Here is a 19,785-nt window from a genome sequence, read left to right on the forward strand (position 1 = left end):
GTTGACTTGGAAGGGGCCTTAGTTATCGTGGTGGAAGGGGCCCTGGATCCATGTGAGGAGAAATGAGTACTTGGCCACTTAACAGCTGTTAAGACCTTGAGTGAGTCTTGCCTCTCTGGGTCTCAGTTTTCCTATCTGGTAAGCTGTTGAGGCGGATGGGAGATGAATACGTTTCTATGTGAACGCCAACTCTGAGCCAGTTGAGCTGTCTGGGGCACTGTGTTGAGAGGGATTCTGAGCCAGCGTGGGAAGTGCCACAATCCATTAGCAATGGCTGCCATGGGCACAGGAGCAGAGAGGAGGCATGTCACTTATTTGCCATCTTTGACTAAAGCATCTCTAAGGTCACCCCTGCCAAATTGTTTCAATTCATTGTTCCCGCCCAAGTGCCACACTAAGTGCAGTCTCTTTATGAAGTAAAAAAAGAGTAAGAATTAGGTTAGGAACCTTGGATACTTCATTTCTGTCATTGAGTATGTGGTCTTTGACAAGTAATTTAATCTCCTTAAGTCTCAGTTTATTCATCTACAAAATAAGGATAAAAATATTTAACCTGCATAGTCATCTTAAGGATTAAATAAATATGTAAAGCATCAAAAACAAAACAGAAATCTCCTTATGTGCTGGTATATCGAAACTGAATATTGAACCACTTTTAACTAATATGGGAGCAGCAGGTTCTTTGCAGAAAAAATATTTCCACTTATCAGAATGTGGTGTTCTTTCTAAGGAAGTGAACATCATGTTTAAGGTGTCTATTTTCTTACAAAAAAGCATTTGGAGGGAGCTCTTTTTCCCATAGTGACAACATGCAGACTTGAGTAACTTCATCAAAGCAAGACTTCTCTCAATCAGCTAACCTCAAACCGCTCAGAGCAAGCCATTACTAGTTTTCAAAAGGGAAGCACTTTTCCAAATATGTGAATTTGCTTGTGTTCTGAGCTAACTGTATTGATTACACGAAATATTAGTAAACAGACTTTGCAATATAAATATACGTCCCACACTAAAAAATGTACCAACTTGCTTTTCTTGAGGAAGTTTGGAAGTAAATAAAATAGAAAAAAAATCATGATATAAAAAAATGAATACCTTAATTGTTTCCAAAACAAGAAGTAGGTTTGTTTTATTTCTGATTTTAAGGGTAACAGGTTGATTAAAAAAAAAAATCACTAAAAACCCACAACTCAGAGGTAAATGCTGTTAACGTTTTAGTTAGCAGCATTTAGACTCTCTTCCAGACTCTCCTCTATGTACATATATCTGAAAAACAACTTTACATATATTAATCCATTTCATCGTCTATCTACTGTGCCTCTATGGTATAGGATCATAACACACACATTGTTTCAGTGTTATTGTTCCCACCGCCCCCAATCTGGATATGTTTTCATGTCAGTAAGTATAAACTGACATTATTATATTTCATGGCTAATAGTCACCTTTTTTCTTACCCATTTCTCTTAGGAATTTGGTTTGTTCCAATATTTTGTTACTATAAACAACAACAAGATGAACATTCATACATCTTTGTACCTGTATCTTTGAACACTTGTCTGATTATTTCCTTACGACATGTTCTTAGAAGTTTCTTGCTGAGTTAAAAAGAATACATTTTGATAATTCTTGCCAGACTGTCATCCAAAACGATTGTTCTACTTTAAACTCTCATAAAAAGTGTATCAGAGTGCTTGTTTCCCAACTTTCTTGTTCTTTTAATTTCATGGTTTAAAATTTAACAGAACTAATTAACACCTCACTATCCTAAAATATTTTAGTCACACCATTTTAAATTTAATAGATGGATACCATAAAAATAGTGTCATGGATTTTCAAATTTATAATCCTGGTTTTATTTAAATAATTGGAATACAATTCTTAACCAATTCTAAGGTATAATTATGAATAAACTGCTGATAAAGGGCTCAGATTACTGGTCCAAATCAGCAAAATATATATAGCAGTCCCCATAAACAAAATCAGTATACCTCATTTTTAAAATGCATATTAAGAAAATGCCTATTAGGGACTACTTTTACATTATTAAAGTATTAAGGATGATGGTTCAAGGTTCAAAGTTTCCTCACTCTTAAAGGCATTAGTACCTTAATCAATGGCCAATACTTAATTACTACCTCTTGGATAATAGACACCAGCTTTTTAAAGTTATTCATTCTGGGGAGAACTTAGAAGAAAGTTCACTATTTTTCCTTTATAAGAAGGGACTGTTCTTTTCTTTCTTTCATTTTTAAAATTAATTAACTCATTATTTTTGGCTGTGTTGGGTCTTCGTTGATGCACGCGGGCTTTCCCTAGTTGTGGTGAGCGGGGGCTACTCTTCGTTGTGGTGCGTGGGCTTCTCATTGCAGTGGCTGCTCTTGTTGCGAAGCACGGGCTCTAGGAGCACTGGCTTCAGTAGTTGTGGCTCACGGGCTTAGTTGCTCCGCGGCATGTGGGATCTTCCCGGACCAGGGATCGAACACGTGTCCCCTGCACTGGCAGGCAGATTCTTAACCACTGTGCCCCTAGGGAAGTCCCTCTTTTTTTTTTTTTTTAACATCTTTATTGGAGTATAATTGCTTTACAATGGTGTGTTAGTTGCTGCTGTGTAACAAAGTGAATCAGCTATACGTATACACATATCCCCATATCCCCTCCCTCTTGCGTCTCCCTCCCACCCTTCCAGGTGGTCACAAAGCACCAAGCTGCTTCCCACTAGCTATCTATTTTACATTTGGTGGTGTATATATGTCAATGCTACTCTCTCACTTTGGGACTGCTCTTTTCAAATTGGTTTTAATTATAAAGGATGATTTTCAGTCTCCCTCAGAAGAAAACTTCTACTTAAAAAAAAAAAAAAAAAGATCAAGTAGCCCTGTACCTTATGGACCTAATAATACTTTAGTAAGAAATATCCTGAAGATCTTAGTTCTCAATTAGGCCTTGAACTACAACTTTCTTATATGCAAAAAAAATGACTAAGGGACTATGTCTTTTTGTTTATGTGTATGTTTCTAAGATCACAAAAATTTACTAAAATTTTAGAACGTATCAACTATGACATGCTTATTTAGAACAAGTTAGTTCTTAGTCTACAAGTCATGATTTCAACACATTTTTCCATGGGAGTAATCCTATTTTCAAACCTGTCATCTTTTGTCACCTGCTTAAAACTTTTTATCTTGTAAGTCAATATCCTTCTTTGTTCACAGCACTTACATTAAAGAGGGTTTAATTATAAAACTCAGATGCCACTACATAGTTTGAGTAGCAAGTTAGAGATCACAGGTCAGAACTAGTGCTGGTGGTAGAGGGTAACCACATCCACTGCTTTTAAAAATTCATGGCAGCACAAGGTCCTACTGCTACTTTCTTAATTGGATTATCTCCAGAGTCAACAAAAAGCAAGCACTAACCTTATTTAGAGAAAATTTAGAGAAGGAGACCTACATACAGTTAAGTGTGAAGCTCAAGAATATAAGCTTAAAAATAAATGTTGTTTACCCAAATTCAGCTAGCGACCAGGCATTATTTTAGTACCCATCTTGACTCAAGATCCCAATTATGAAAGAACAATACATTAAAACAAAACAAGCACACCTGGTGATTCACCGGAGGCTGGTTTACTTTTCTTTTTTGTTTCTGGGAGAGGTTGGTATGGTCTTTGTCCCACAGGCTCATCACCTTGGATAGCTGTTAAATCATGCATACTGAAACTTCGTAAACGTTCAGTTATTGCTCCTTGGCTCTATTTAACAGAGAAGTGATAGATCCAAGAAAACAAATGCACTTTAAAATACTTAATATGTTTCCATTTAACTTTCCTCCAACATTTTATCATGAAGCTTATTCATTTTAAAATGAAACATTCAGAAAAGTTGAAAGAATTCTACAGTGGATACCCATATATCGTTTATATTTTGCTATATCTGCTTTACCACATATTTACCATCTATCCATCCATAAATCAATTTTTAATGCATTTCAAAGCAAGTTGTAGACATCAGTACATTCCACTCCCAAACATTTCAGCTTTAAATTTAATTCAAGAATGTAAAAAAATGTATAATGAGCTTATCCCCTCTGTAAACATCATCCATAATATTTCTCTCTCCTAAAAGTAGCACTTTGAGGCTTACGTTTATGATTCAGAAGAACTTTTTAAAGTAAAAGAGATGCTGTTTTTGTTTTTTTTTAAACATAAATTCTACTTTATTATAACATAGCCTATACCTAATTTTCTTTTTCTTTTTCTTTTTTTTAAACATCTTTATTGGGGTATAATTGCTTTACAATGGTGTGTTAGTTTCTGCTTTATAACAAAGTGAATCAGTTATACATATACATATGTTCCCATATCTCTTCCCTCTTGCGTCTCCCTCCCTCCCACCCTCCCTATCCCACCCCTCCAGGTGGTCACAAAGCACCGAGCTGATCTCCCTGTGCTATGCGGCTGCTTCCCACTAGCTAGCTATATTACGTTTGGTAGTGTATATATGTCCATGCCTCTCTCTTGCTTTGTCGCAGCTCACCCTTCCCCCTCCCCATATCCTCAAGTCCATTCTCTAGTAGGTCTGTCTTTATTCCTGTCTTACCCCTAGGTTCTTCATGACATTGTTTTTTTCTTCAATTCCATATATATGTGTTAGCATACAGTATTTGTCTTTCTCTTTCTGACTTACTTCACTCTGTATGACAGACTCTAGGTCTATCCACCTCATTACAAATAGCTCAATTTCGTTTCTTTTTATGGCTGAGTAATATTCCATTGTATATATGTGCCACATCTTCTTTATCCATTCATCCGATGATGGGCACTTAGGTTGTTTCCATCTCCGGGCTATTGTAAATAGAGCTGCAATGAACGTTTTGGTACATGACTAGAGATGCTGTTTTAAAGCTAAGTCAGGAATGGTAATGGCTCTACCTAGAACACAGTAAAAAAAATTTAAGAGCCAAAGAATCTTGAGTATGAAAGATATTCAGTTAATGAATTCACCATCTGGCAAAGCATATCTACTAATACACACAATTTGACTTTAAGTCATTTTAAAGCCTTAACAATATGGTAGACATTAGGTACAAGTGGGTATTTAAATTTAACTAAAATTAAATAAGTTTAAAAATTCAGCTCCTTAATTGCACTAGCTACATTTCAAATGCTCAGTAGCCACATGTGACTAGTGGCTATTGTATTGGACAGTGCAGATACAGGACATTCCCATTACTGTAGAAAGTTCAATGCTTTTCATCATTGCACAGCTTTGAAAGGGACATTTCTGAACTTATCAGACATAACTACATTTCCCCCCAAAGTATAAAGTTTTGTAAAGAAAAAAAAATAATTTCTAAATTTACCCACTTGAAAATTTGCATAGCATACAGATGACTCATTTCTTATTTATAGCTGGATTAAAAATATTCTTCTAAAGGTTTTTTTTTACACTTATTATTTCTTCTTCTCACACATGTGAATTTATGATTGCCTCTAGTTATAATGTAACTGTAGAAACTCATCCATAATGGTTCATCTCTAAATTTCAAAGCCTAGGGCACTATAAACATTCCAACATTACTGCTAACATGTATTTTACACTGAAGAAAAAGGTCTTGTTTCATGAGTCTTGATTTAGCTACTCCGAGTGAGTGATATCCTATTATGTCAAACCCAAACACCATTTTCATACCCCACTTAAAGCTTTGTAATTTCTACCATATTTTTTGAATTATGAAAAAGAATTATTAAAGGGTCTATATCCTCAATAAAAATAATTGGATTCCACACATCTTTAAACATTCTTGACAAGGTTTAATTCATTATACTCTCTTTTTATCGGATACAATTTGCTTCTTAAATAGAGGATGACAGAAGACTTCAGACACACACTAAAAGGAAGTGATCAGTGGTCATCTGAAACAGTTGCCTTGTTTTCTCAGAACTGTCATTTTCTCTATTCCTACCTTTGTATTTCTGTGCCCTCTCTCAGCAATTCTTGACTGTTTGCCTATTGCCAAGTGAATGATAATATACGTCCATGATACCCTCTACTGTAACTCCCAAACCCTCCCACTCAAGAAAGTACATCTCAGCATGCAAATGAGTCAAAGTGCCATTGAATCAGTCTAGCTTTATAGCACCCACAAACTTTGGTATCTTTAATGATTATAATCAACTAATTACTTCGGGCATATCTCACAAATGAACTCACAAATTAATGTTAGTTCTATTGCTGTACTTTATATATTTTGCCTCCAGAGCAAGATTTTAAGAAACTAGAGAGGGACAAATCTTCAGCTTCTGCTGTTCTCTGAGTGCACGTGGTATGGGACTGATATTGAGTATGTAATAAGTAAACTAAATACTCTTTTTATGCCTCTTCTTTTTCATTACTCTTGACTGTTGCAAAGTTCTCCATAGGTTGCAGCATGTTTTAATGTAAACACTGGAGTTTATATAGAGAGTTTCAGCACCAAACTACAGGTACAGTCATGGGTATCTACATGGGTAGATTACACCATCCACTAGGAGTCTGCTTCAGGTTTATATTAAAGGTGAGCAAGGACCAACCCTGAGGTATCTGGGTGATCTATATACAGTGTGTATTTTAATGTAGCCCTTGAGTAACCAACCCTCTAGCCCCAAGTATTATCAATCCCCCAAAAAGGCCAGGTACTGTAGACAAAAGCAAAAAGGGGCTGTACCCTCCTTGAAGACCCATGGCACTTCAACAGCCATTATCACTTTGAAAAATCATTTTTTTCCACTGTATATTTTCTAATGGGTCCAGAATAGAACTAATATGGGGAGAGAACTATTACACTATTTTGAACTTCAAAAATATTACATAAATTATAAGTATCTAATGTGACCATTTTAAAGGAGAGGTGTCATTATAAAATAATTGCAGCTAAAGGCAGACCTATTCCCTCTAATTTTTATATATTCAGCACAAAAAGTCCATTAATAAGGGAATTATGTTTGCAATACAGTGTGAAGTGGAAATACCTACCCTCCACCTCAGAATTCTAAATCATGCAAAATATGGGCACAAGTATGCAGTATGGTTATAGTTAGGGAAAAATATTAAAAAATGAAAACAGTGTGATGTTTAGGCAGATGAGCGATTTTTTTCAAAAATTTCTTCATATTACAAAATTAGTCATAGATGGTACAGTGAAGTTTTAATTGTAACATAGTATACTATAAGAATTTCTGATCCATTTCTTGATCATTTTTCCAATATCTAAATCCCTTACTCCCATAATTAAAAGAAAAATTGTTTCTACATTTTGAGGGCATAAACAGGGAATTATAGTCACTTGTCAATAACAATACAAAAGATACTGAGATTTTGTTTAAATTAACAATGCCTTTTCAGAAACCATGGAGGACAGAAAGCACTGGCATGACATATTCAGAGTTTTGAGAGTAAAAAAGTTTCAAGTGTGTATTCACTATCCAGCAAAACTGTCCTTTAAAGAACAAATTCAGACAAAGATTTTTAAAAACTAAGAATTTGTCACTAGCAGCCCTCCCCTATAACAAATACTAAAGGAAGTCATTCCAGCTGAAAGGAAAGGACGCTGGACAGTAAATATAATAGAACCCATGTGAACAAATAAAGAGCACTGTAAAGGCTTCCCTGGTGGCGCAGTGGTTGAGAGTCCGCCTGCCGATGCAGGGGACACGGGTTCGTGCCCCGGTCCGCGAAGATCCCATATGTCGCGGAGCGGCTGGGCCCGTGAGCCATAGCCGCTGAGCTTGCGCGTCTGGAGCCTGTGCTCCGCAACGGGAGGGGCCACAACTGTGAGAGGCCCGTGTACCGCAAAAAAAACAAAAAGAAGACAGGTTCTAGTCTGAGGAGGAAAATACGTGTGGAAAGAGCAGTCTTAGTCAGTAAGTTGGAAGGGCGTTACAAGGTAATTCTATATCCCAGTATTTTAGATCCTATTCTCTACAGAAATGTATGTACACTGTTAAAATTGGTCCTAAAAATCAAAGAGAAGGTAACAGAAAGATTATGATGAGAAAGCAAAAGTCAAAGTAATTAAAAAGCATTCTGTAGAATATTTCACATCATTAGCAGAAGTGTTCCTGCCTTCAGGTAACTCTGAGTTCTCGGGGTTTGAATTTGGAGCCCAGAACATCCATTTAAGAAACTAAGAACACTGTAAGGGCTGACTGGGCGGAAGGGCTGACTGGGCGGGAGGGCTGGGACCAAATCTAACACATTCAAGCTCTGGAAAGAATCCTTCAGCTGAGAAGCAGCTTCCCGAGCTGGCCTCACACAGAGCTCACTTATATCCAAGGGCACTAGAGAATCTGAATGTCTGCTCAAGTATCCAAGTCTACAGTTGGCATCTGTGAAAAGGGACCCTGCATGTATGACTAATACTAACTTCTTTATACCCAAACGATTCTGCCTTTGTTTAAATACTTCATATCCTGGTTATATATTACATTAAAGTTACTATATTTTGTGTTAAGTAAGGGGAATTTACTGTGCTTATCAGCATCTTTGTATAAAACCTCAACCTATCCTCTTCACATTTTTAAATTAAGAATTCAAAAACATAATCAGCAATGCTTTATAATCTTACAAGCATACAAACAATCTTTCATGGAACAATTTTTATGATACTGTTCAATAATGAACAGCCATGAAGCTCTATTTCTTGTTGATCTTTGACATACTACATTATAACTGCAGATAGGGTCAGTCCCCAGTTTTTAGGGAAATGGCTTTTCCCTATGGACATTTAACACAATCTGATCAAGCCTAGAATGGAATTGATTGCATTTGCATTAAGTGAAAAATATATTTCAGTGGTTTTAAGATTAAAGCAATATATATTTATTGAAGAATGTTTGTAATAGAGAAAAATATAAAAAAGAAAGATTATTTGTAACCCATCACCCAAACTACCTATACATATTTATGTATACTTTTAGCCTTTTCTGACTCATCATACTTTTAGAGCAGGGTTTCTCGACTTCAGCACTAACGCTATTTTGGGCTAGATAATTTTGTGTGTGTGGGGGGGGATGCCGTCCTGTGCCTTGTAGGATATTAAGCAGCATCCTTGTCCTCTACCTGAGATGCCACTGGCAGCACCCCCCTCTAATTTGTGACAACCCACGTCTCCAGACACTGCCAAATGTCCCTTGGAGGGCAAAACTGCCCCCAGTTGAGAACCATTGTTTTAGAGCATAAGGGGTTTTAGAAGTCAGTTTTTACCCCTGCATTTTACGGGTAAGAAAATAAATACTTAGAGAGATCAGTGCAGATGACTGCCCCAAAACTCACTGGCAGAATCAGGGCTAAAAAATGCTGACAACTCAACTGCTATAGAATTCAACTTTCATTATAATATTGTGCTTTCCTAGACTGCAGAGAAAAAAATATGATCTTTCTTCTTCATTGTCTAAAGAAGTGCTCCCTTTTTAAATGGATGATACTAAGCAGCTGAATCTCCTCAAATCGTTTCACAAACAGAAAGCCATTAAAACAGACAGCAAGATGTCAGGATTTTTGACCTAATTATCATCATTTGCAGTCAATAAGATTTCAGAAATTTTAACTTTAATACTCTCATTTCTGTGATAATTGATTTTTTATAATATCTGCCGAAGAATTCACCAAGAAGAGGCTGCCAAAGAAAATCCCAAGAGATGGTTAATACGACTAAAAGTACTTTGCTTCATCTGTCCTTCGTCCGGCAGGAGTGTTGCTCATCTGTACAAAAGCCTCTGGCATTTCTCGTGTGAAAGCTATGGGATGTTGAACATCCTCAGTAAAATCCTTGAAGCTCCTTCATATGCTTGTGCTTTGCTCAGCCAAAATGAACTTGTACACTGACCTTGGTAACAGATGCCTGGTAATGAGGTCACAGAACTGAGTAACATTTTCAGAAAATTGCTTTACGGTGTAATAAATGTTCTGATTAGATTCCTATTTTCATCTTTAACATGCTCAGGCGGTTCAACCTGGGAAAACTAGTCAGGGGTACTGCTGATCTTTAAAGGTCACACTGAGAGTCCAATATTTTTAGCCTGAAAGATATTTTTAACAAACCATATATTGCAAAAAAAAAATGTTTAATAATTCTCAAGTCTTTCTATTAGCTTTCTTGCAGTTTCTCCTTAAACTTGACCTATTTCCTATTTCAGTTTCAATTTACTCTTCGCTAGGAAGTGTCTGGTTCAGTGATTCTTCCATCACACTGCCTTTCTTTGACATCTCCAGAGATGAAACTAATCTCCCCTGCTTTAAAATAGGCACAGTAAAACTTGAGGCAAATAGTGTTAACATTATGCTGTGTTCAGCATATTTAACGACTATTTCTAATGCATAAAATCCAGTATGGTTGATGCCAACATTCCTGTGCTCATGAGGAGAATGGTGAGGGTTGCCTCTTACAGTGAGCTTGATAACAAAAGGATCACGAGATCACAAACAAAAGAGAGCATTCCAAAGTGAAGTCAAATTCCAGGATGTGTGTTTGATTGTTCTGCAGTGGTAACTTAGATGACTTTTATGATCTCTGTTTCCTGCCTTTGAAGTGGGGAGGTGGTTTTGATTTGTTAAATGTATAAATAAAAACAAACATTGAACAACAAAGAAGCCACAGAAACGTAGGTATAGAATTACTTTTATAGCCTTTCTACAGCAAAGTGTTTCTGTGAGACGATGCTTATTTTTATTTTATTTTTTATTTATTTTTTTTGTCTGCACCGTGAGGCTTGTGGGATCTTAGTTCCCCGACCAGGGATTGAACCCTGGCCCTCGGCAGTGAAAGCGCGGAGTCCTAACCACTGCACTGACAGGGAATTACCAGATAATGCTTATTTTCATAGTGGAGGGCAAGGGGTAGGCTCTAAGCAACCAAAGATGAGGTAAAATTTTCAGTTAGTGAATACAGACATTCAGCTTGACAGTAGTAGCCTGTGAGGGTAAGGACTGTATCTATTTTGTTCATTGCTGCATCCCAAGCACCTACCATATGGTAGTCATTAAATACATACATAGGGACTTCCCTGGAAGTCCAATGGGTAAGACTCTGGCTCCCAATGCAGGGGGCCCAGGTTCAATCCTTGGTCAGGGAACTAGATCCCACATGCTGCAACTAAGGCCGGGCACAGCCAAAATAAACAAACAAACAAACAAACAAATAAATATTAAAAAACATACATACATATAGATGTTAAATACATTAAATACATACATGTTGAATAAATATATCGGATGTTAAATACTGATGGCAGCAAAGTATGTATAAAATAAAAATAAATAAGAAGGGAACCAGGATAAGATAATCTAGTTGGGGTTTCTGATTCCTCACACAGAGTTTGGAAGTAGTAAGTCAAAATAAAATAAATATCCTACAAAATAGTGACAATATGTAGGGAGGTGTCTCACAGAGTACGCAGGATTATAAACTATATTTAAGCGTTAAAGTGAAGAGAGCAGGGACCTCCCTAGTGGTGCAGTGGTTAAGAATCCGCCTGCCAAAGCAGGGGATGTGGGTTTGCACCCTGGTCCAGGAAGATCCCACATGCCGGGGGCGGGGGGGGCAACTAGGCCCATGCACCACAGCTATTGAGCCTGCGCACTATTGCCTGTGAGCCACAACTACTGAAGCCGGCGCGCCTAGAGCCCGTGCTCCACGATAAGAGAAGCCACCGCGATGAGAAGTCCACGCACCACAAAGAAGAGCAGCCCCCGCTCGCCCACCGCAACTAGAGAAAGCCTGCGCATGGCAACGAAGACCCAATGCAGCCAAATAAAGAAAAAAAAAAAGTAAAGAGGGCAAATGGGATTTGTGTGCTTCTATGTTTCCTAAAACAATGTTCTAAAATGTCTATATTTTCTAAGCAATTTTTGATGTCGAAAGTTAATTTTTAGTTTTTTGCCATAGAATCATGTTGAATGTTGCTTTTAAGTATGAAAAACTCAGAAAGCATCTTCTTTGGGGTGTCAGACGAGGACTTTAGTTCTCTTCCACCTCATTTTCTCCTCCTCGCCATCCTCCCAATTGAGAAGTTAAGTCAATCACCGATGGTTACTTAGAAAGTCACACTCAGCACTTTCTGGATCTGAAACCTATTTTCCTTCCATACACTACACACCAAAACCAATTATGCTATGGTATTTAAAATAAACCACACTAATTACTACATGCAAAGAAATCCAAAAGCCATAATGCGAATTTTCACAGAAGGCATTCATTCCTTTGATAATTTGGCTTGCAAAACACAACACATGACATTAGTAATTGGCTAAGTAAAATCTTAAGTTTTAAGAACAGAAATTTTTCATGCCTTATTTTGAATAATCAGTTACCTCAAACTGGTTGAAGTATGGGTGCAGAAGTAAGCCAGAAATCCTACCAAGATATTGCCATGGAGAGAGAGAGGGAAAAAACACCAAAGACAGAGAAAGAAAGAATGGTCATCTTTACTAAATGTGATTTACTCAAAACTATTTTAAGGTTATAAAGTAGGAAAATTATGACAAAATGACATTTTCCAGTATGTTTTACTTACTAACTAGCTCTCATTTTGTCATCAATTAAGAGTTTCAAAATATCCAACAATTATAGAAAACACATGTTAAAATGCCTTTAAAATAATCTACTTGTTTTTTTCCTAGTATTACAGAAATAAACAGAAGGTAAATTTGTGCCAAAATTTTATAATGATCTGAAGTAAAAAGCCACCCTACTTTATTCATTGACAATGTGACACTGGATTAAAAAAAATAGGTAAATAAAAAATTACCTTCACTGCTGCAGTTACAGCAGCAGTAGCTGCTAAATTTAAACCTTGCCGCCCAAAGTTTACCATAGTCTCATAGCCTCGTTCCTTTGCTTGTACAATATAATCATCAATCTCCTAGAAAAAAAATCAAACCCATAAATATTAATTTTATTTAAAGAGAGTGTCAGAAAGCTGAAAACTGGGACTTCTCCCCCTTAACATAATAGTTTCACTCACTTTATAGCATATAGCATGTGATGATATACATTTCTAACAAGTCATTTGTGGAAATAATCTGTATATCTTACCCTTTCCTTTGAAGAAAGTAGTGGATGAAGGAATTTTCTATATATTAAACTTGCTCCTTTGGTATAGGGAGAGAGCAGCCATATGACAAAAGCAATCTTAAGCTCATAGTACAGGGGGAACCTAATGAGAAAAAATTAGAAAAAAACGCCAGTGAAAATAAAGTACAGACCATGAGGAAACTGCAAAAAAACCTTTTAACAAAGTTCATTCACTGGGTTAAGTTTTCACGTGTAAAAAGTTGTGATCAGGGAAACAACCATGTTTGAATTGACAAAATCTCATTAACTATACAGATCAGAGCAACCTGACCCCTGGAGTGATTCACACCTTCTAGTACAAGATTGCTCCGTTTAGACAAGCACAGCCAAGCTGCCAAACTGACTGTGGCAGTTCAGAAAGGGCATTAATAGCATTTATAACCATGATAGTAAGGTACGCCCACACTGTCTGCAGAGCGTAGCTGTCACGGCATTACCTGGACACACCTCCAAGCATCAGGAGTCACCTTTATAAGCGCCAAGTGTACAGTGTTACACCATATACACATCTCCTTCCCTTAGAACTCCCAGAAAATGTCCCCTCCAATTTCATTTGGCCAGAACTGCAGCACTTGACAGACCTAAACTGTTCACTTGAAAGGAGAATGGAATTGCCATTGTGGTAACCTGGGAATTAGGGTAATATACCAATGCCCCTTCCCACTTGATTTTTCAGTGCCTTCTCGGTAGGCTGAATACACTTTCTCAAGCAATGACCATGGCTTTAGCCATGTGACCTGCTTTGGGCAACAGAATGTGAGTGTGACATATGTCACATGCAAGGAGACGCTTTAAATGCCCTTTGACTCCCTCACCTCAACACCCCCAACCTCTTGCTTTCAACTTTTGCTTTTTGCCACGAGAACAGCTGCTTCTTCAGCCTTGGTCCTTGGACTAGAAGACACTTAAAACTGAGCTGAGCCCAGCAAAGTTGCAGCCCACCATTTGTACTCATATAGCTTGAGCAAGAAATGAATGTTTGTTTTTCTAACCCATTGTGCTTTTAGGGTTGTTTGTTGCCACAGCGAAAGTTAACTAATACATCATGAGGGGACCAGCATCTTGTGGTACACGAAGTACTAAGATACATGATAAAAAAAAATCTGGGCTCTTCTGATGAGACAGATGGGCAGGGGGCAGTGAGGAATGACTCTAGTGTAGTCTACAAAGGGTCTCTGCACAGTGCAGTTACAGAGGAGTTTCTGGACTATCACTGCTCCTGGTAAGCTTTTTCTACGTTGTTTACTTTTTAATAGTGTATATATGCTACATCTGCAATCAGGAAAAAAAAATAGAAGTCTTTAAAGAGAGAGCATTGAAATTTAAGAGACCTAGCATGGCTTGGAATCTGTGTTCTGCCACTTAAAAACAAACAAACAAACAAACAACCCTCCCCAAGCCCCTACACCAAAACATAACAGGTAAATAAATGAGCTGTGGGACAGAGGAAGAGAAAGATCAATGCAGATACAGAGAAGTTGATAAATAAAGGCAGGTTGTTAAGAACATTTAAGTCTGATGACTTCTGTTTTTTCCTAGCAATCCAATGTGACCTAGTGTGCTATGAGAATATGATGAGAATAGCAGTCAGAAAGACAGTTTAAGCAGAGAACAGTTAAATGTTTGAAACAGATACAGGAGGGAATGGAAGTAGCCACTGACCAAAAGCAAGTAAAAGGAATGGTGACTTTCAAACTGATACCAATATGAGCAGCTGATTGGTTTTTTTCAGCTCAACTGGTAGCCTGGGTAAAGAAGCAAAGAAAAGCAATTGTTGGGCTAATTTAGGATGAAGGTTTATGCAGCAAAGGCGGTTGAAGATAGTGGCAAGGTAGTAAAAGTTTAAAGAGCTTGAAAGGAGGATTTCTCCAAGTGATGGAAAGGTATAGATGGAAATACACTACTGAAATACAGCACAAGGAGATTCAAGTTGTTCCATTAAGTACTGCTCCTCAGTAAAATGTTAAATCCTTGAGGATATAAACATGCTTTAATTTTGCCCCATGCTGTTTGGAATAGAGCAGTCAAGGAGCTGGTGTTGGGAGGTGTTTCTGTGTGGATTTGACGTCATCTGGTTTGAATGTTTGTAGATGAGACTTTTAAGGATGGGGAGGGAGCGCTAAAACCAGATGCTGTGGGATTCAAAAGAGGAGTTGTTTAGGAAGTAATCAAGAAAAAATAGTCTGAAGTCATCAGTGTGGAAAAAAGATAACGACAACCAAGTTTTCTCTATTCTAAGGTAGTGGGAGGTGTGTGGGAGATGGGCAGGGAGTGGCATGTGGGGAGGATGAGCCGCCTTCACCTGGGGGATTTCAAAAGGAAAGTAATGTTCTTGTGGGGAACCCAGATGAAGAAAATGATACAATGGATAATTAGGTAGACTGATCAAATTCACTCAGTTAACAGCCGGAGCAGGATAAGAACTCAGGACACCTGATCAAGAGTCTATAGTCTGGCCTTTTGTCAACACTAGAACTTACCAAGCAACTGTCTGATCTGCTACTGTTTCAGTCACAGTATAGAGAGCAAAGACAATCCAGTACATCATCCATCGAACCTGTAAAACAATAAAAATATGTATGAAATAATAGACCAAAGTTATCTGCAACTCTGAAAAACTGTATATATCATACATAGTATGTTGGATTAAATGCAGAAGGCGATGGTTTAATTCTCAACAGGTTTTATGCCTGAGTTCCTCACATCACTACATCAGTAGTCTTGGGATATAAGAATCAAAGAATAACAAATCTCTAGACTTTGATACAATATAATGTAGGAACCAAAATGAGAGAATTGAAAAAATAGGACATGTTTCTCTTAACTGGAGGAAAATTCTTTAAAAGATCTTATCTACATGCTCCCTTATGAAGATTACTAGCTATTTAATTATTATACAAATCATATAGTATATGTATGATATGACCACATTTAATCTTTATTAGCCTTTTAAATTTTGCATAATTTCTCAATATATAGAAACTATTTGGAAACCAAAGAACAATCCTGGGTTTGTTATACCCATAATGCTATTCACCCACTTTGCAAGTCTAAGGTTAGTGTCTTCTTCCTCTTGCCCTAAATATAAGCCTGTAATCTTTCACATATCCTTTTCCTTCTACTCCAATACCACAAGAGTAGTTGCAATAGACCAAATGTTCGTGTCCCCTCAAAATTCATATGCTGAAATCCTAACCCTGAATGTGTACTAGAAGGTGGGGCCTTTGGGAGGTTTTTAGGTCATGAGGGTAGTGTCCTCATGAACGTGAATGGTGTCCTTATAAAAGGGACCCCAGAGAGCTCTCTCTGCTCTTCCACCATGTGAGGACATAGCAAGAAGATGGCCATCATAAACCGGAAAGTGGGCCCTCACCAGACATGGGGTCTGCTGGCACTTTGATCTTGGACTTCTCAGCCTCCTAAACTGTGAGAATAAATTTCTGTTGTTTATAAACCACCTAGACTATGGTATTTTTGTTATAGCAGCCTGAAAGAACTAAGACAGTAGTTCAGGACATCTTTACCTCTTGCCTGGAATAGAGCAACCTAAAAGGTCCTCAAGACTCTGGTATCTCTGTACCAATCCTTTTCATGGAATGCTGCCATATTAATTTTATCTTGAACTCATTCTCACAAATGAGTGAGAATATACCTTTCCACCTTCCTAAGCACACTCTCATCTCTCATGTAGGTTGGATTTTCCTTAAGGGTTAAAATCTCTGCTTTTCAACCTAGGTGTCCATCGATAGATGAATGGATAAAGAAGATGTGGTACATATATACAAAGGAATATTACTTAGTCATAAAAAGAAACAAAATTGAGTTATTTGTAGTGAGGTGGATGGACCTAGAGTCTGTCACACAGAGTGAAGTAGGTCAGAAAGAGAAAAACAAATACCATATGCTAACACATATATATGGAATCTAAAAAAAAAAAAAAGGTTCTGAAAAACTTAGGGGCAGGACAGGAATAAAGACACAGAAGTAGAGGATGGACTTGAGGACACGGGGAGGAGGAAGGGTAAGCTGGGACGAAGTGAGAGCGTAGCAGCGACATATATACACTACCAAACGTAAAATAGCTAGCTAGTGGGAAGCAGCCACGTAGCACAGGGAGATCAGCTCGGTGCTTTGTGACCACCTAGAGGGGTGGGATAGGGAGGGTGGGAGGGAGGGAGACGCAAGAGGGAGGGGATATGGGGATATATGTATACGTACAGCTGATTCACCGTGTTATATCGCAGAAACTAACACAACATTGTAAAACAATTACACTACAACAAAGATGTAAAAAAAAAAACCCTCCACTTTCTCAATAATATAATAATGGCTAACAATAATACACAAAACCATGACAACCATAGGCCAGGGACTGTACTAAGTGCATCACATATATTAATTCACTTATCCCCACAATAACCTTATGAAGTAGAAAACATAATTATATGATTATAAGGAAACGGTGGCAGAGAGAGGTAAAATGACTTATTCAAGCTGCCTGACTCTGGAATTGGTGCTATTAACCAATTTTGCCACGTACAGAAAGAAATGTGAGGAATTGCTGAATGCGAGGTCCAAGAATAACAACTACTTCCCTTGTTCTCATCCCAATAAGATGACAAAAAAACAAAAATTAGGTCTCTATAATTAGCTAGAAAATTGACCTATTTAGTTTTAATACAGATGCTTGTTTGGGTATTCCATAAACAATAAGGAACTATAACTCAGGTAGCTTTAACAGTTTTCTATGTACATGGAGAAATCAATTAATAGCCATGAATAACTTTTGAAGCAATGTGTTGTGACATATGCATAATAATTTACCCAAGAGCTTAGAAAATTGCCTGAAGCAAATAGTAGGGCATGTTATCTCTATTTAAAATACAACGAAACTGATTTATAAGATTTTCATCTCAAATTAAGAAAGAAAGTTAGACCAAATATTCTCTTTAGTTTTTCACTTTTCATGAGTTATCTTAAATCCCTCACTGCTTCCAGTTCCAAGCTTTTGTCCCAATATGGGGATTTTCTTCCAGGGCTAAAATCCTATGTGTTTTTTCTCCCCGCTCCTTTCTATTTAAAGGAAAGTGAGGCTCTCACATGAGTTCTTTCATTTGGCTTTTTCCAAATCAAACAGTAATTTAGTACTCTTACCATTCAACTGTATTCACAAGGTTATCCCCTCAAAAAGAAATGAAGAAAAAAAGCCCCTTCAAACAAAACAACGCACTTTCATTGAACTAGAAGGGACCTTGGTGGCGATCAAGTTTTTTGAACTAAATAAGCCTTTATTGAAAAAAATTGTAAAACAATTACAAAAAACTCAGCTCTGGTTGGTCCTCCCATTCTACCCACCGTCGGACTCTTGAGGAAACTCCAAGAAACCCTTCTGCTCCATGGGGCAGAGTTCGAAAATAAGTAACCTGGCAAACTCCTCTCATTTTACTGAGGGCCAAAGTAAGCATGTTGTGCAAGTTCGCCAAGCTGGGAAACGGGCGCAGGAGGGCACAGTCTACTCTGAAGCCTGAACCAGGCAGATTTTCAAACAAGCAGCTGCCATCAGACCAATCTTTTCAGCTCTCTCTTCCCTCTCCGGTACTCAGCCTGGGGATTTCAGTGTAAACTTTACCACCTTCTTTCCTGGGAAAGTGGTGGCTTGAGTTAAATGGTCTCTCTCATAGGAACTTTAGGAAACTTTCAGAAAAATAAATGATTTAAGTCAACGCTTGTTATTTTTCATTATTTTATATTTTCATTATTTTACTATTTCACAACCGTCATTATGGTTGTGATCTTCCAAACGGATAACAACGATAAAAAATACCCCACAGGGCTTCCCTGGTGGCGCAGTGGTTGAGAGTCGGCCTGCCGATGCAGGGGACACGGGTTCGTGCCCCTGTCCGGGAAGATCACACATGCCGCCGAGCGGCTGGGCCCATGAGCCATGGCTGCTGAGCCTGCGCGTCCGGAGCCTGTGCTCCGCTACGGGAAAGGCCACAGCAGTTAGAGGCCCGCGTATTGCAAAAGAAAAAAACAAAAAAAACAAAAAAAACCCCCACAAATAGTCATAATTTACCTGTTAATAGGATTGAGTAGAGGTGAAAGGAACTGCACAGAGAGCTAATGTTTGGTGATACTCCTTGAAAGACTACTTCTCAAGTAGACTAGAGCTGTTACAGTCCCACAGGTTTCAAAAGCACCCTGGCTTCGGTAAAGTCAAGTGTTAATTCAGTTTTCAAACTCATTTTAAACCCCACCAAATAAATAAGTACTTTCACGTATATAATGTTTATCTCTAAAAAGAAAAACATTTATTTAGGTTGTGAGAATACACAATAATGCCAAAAATTTAAAAAAGGGAGAAAAGAAGAAAAAGAAGGCTCTATCTTTTTAGTTAAAAAACAACAACAAACTATATACTCAATAGGGTATTCCTAGACATTTTCCTGAGGTATCGGCTACAATTTTATATAAGCAAAACTCCACGGTTCTAATTTATCTTTAATGAATATATTCTTTGACAATCTGCTCTCATAAACTTATGGATTTTTTTTGTTGTCCTCATTAGAAAGATGAACCTTAAATATAGCTGAGTTGAGGTAATAATTAAATGAATTCAATGAGTGTCTGTTATTCATGGGAACAAGCACAAAGAAAGTTAACCTTGAAAAGATATTG

At 37.6% G+C, this 19,785-nt stretch overlaps 1 protein-coding gene across 1 annotated transcript in view; it reads right to left on the reverse strand.

Annotated features, from left to right (window-relative positions):
• The window catches only part of REEP3 (receptor accessory protein 3), a 51,147-nt gene that overhangs the window by 6,522 nt on the left and 24,840 nt on the right, over window positions 1–19,785 (reverse strand). Inside the window, exons 2-5 of the mRNA XM_007446795.1 lie at window positions 15,588–15,664; window positions 13,069–13,189; window positions 12,782–12,895; window positions 3,601–3,748 (exon numbers count right to left, since the gene is read on the reverse strand). Coding sequence (XP_007446857.1) covers window positions 3,601–3,748; window positions 12,782–12,895; window positions 13,069–13,189; window positions 15,588–15,664 — 460 coding nt within the window. The remainder of the gene's footprint in view (window positions 1–3,600; window positions 3,749–12,781; window positions 12,896–13,068; window positions 13,190–15,587; window positions 15,665–19,785) is intronic.

This window comes from Lipotes vexillifer, unplaced genomic scaffold (genome assembly GCF_000442215.2).
Source record: "Lipotes vexillifer unplaced genomic scaffold, Lipotes_vexillifer_v1.1 scaffold1562, whole genome shotgun sequence".
NCBI lineage: Eukaryota > Metazoa > Chordata > Mammalia > Artiodactyla > Lipotidae > Lipotes > Lipotes vexillifer.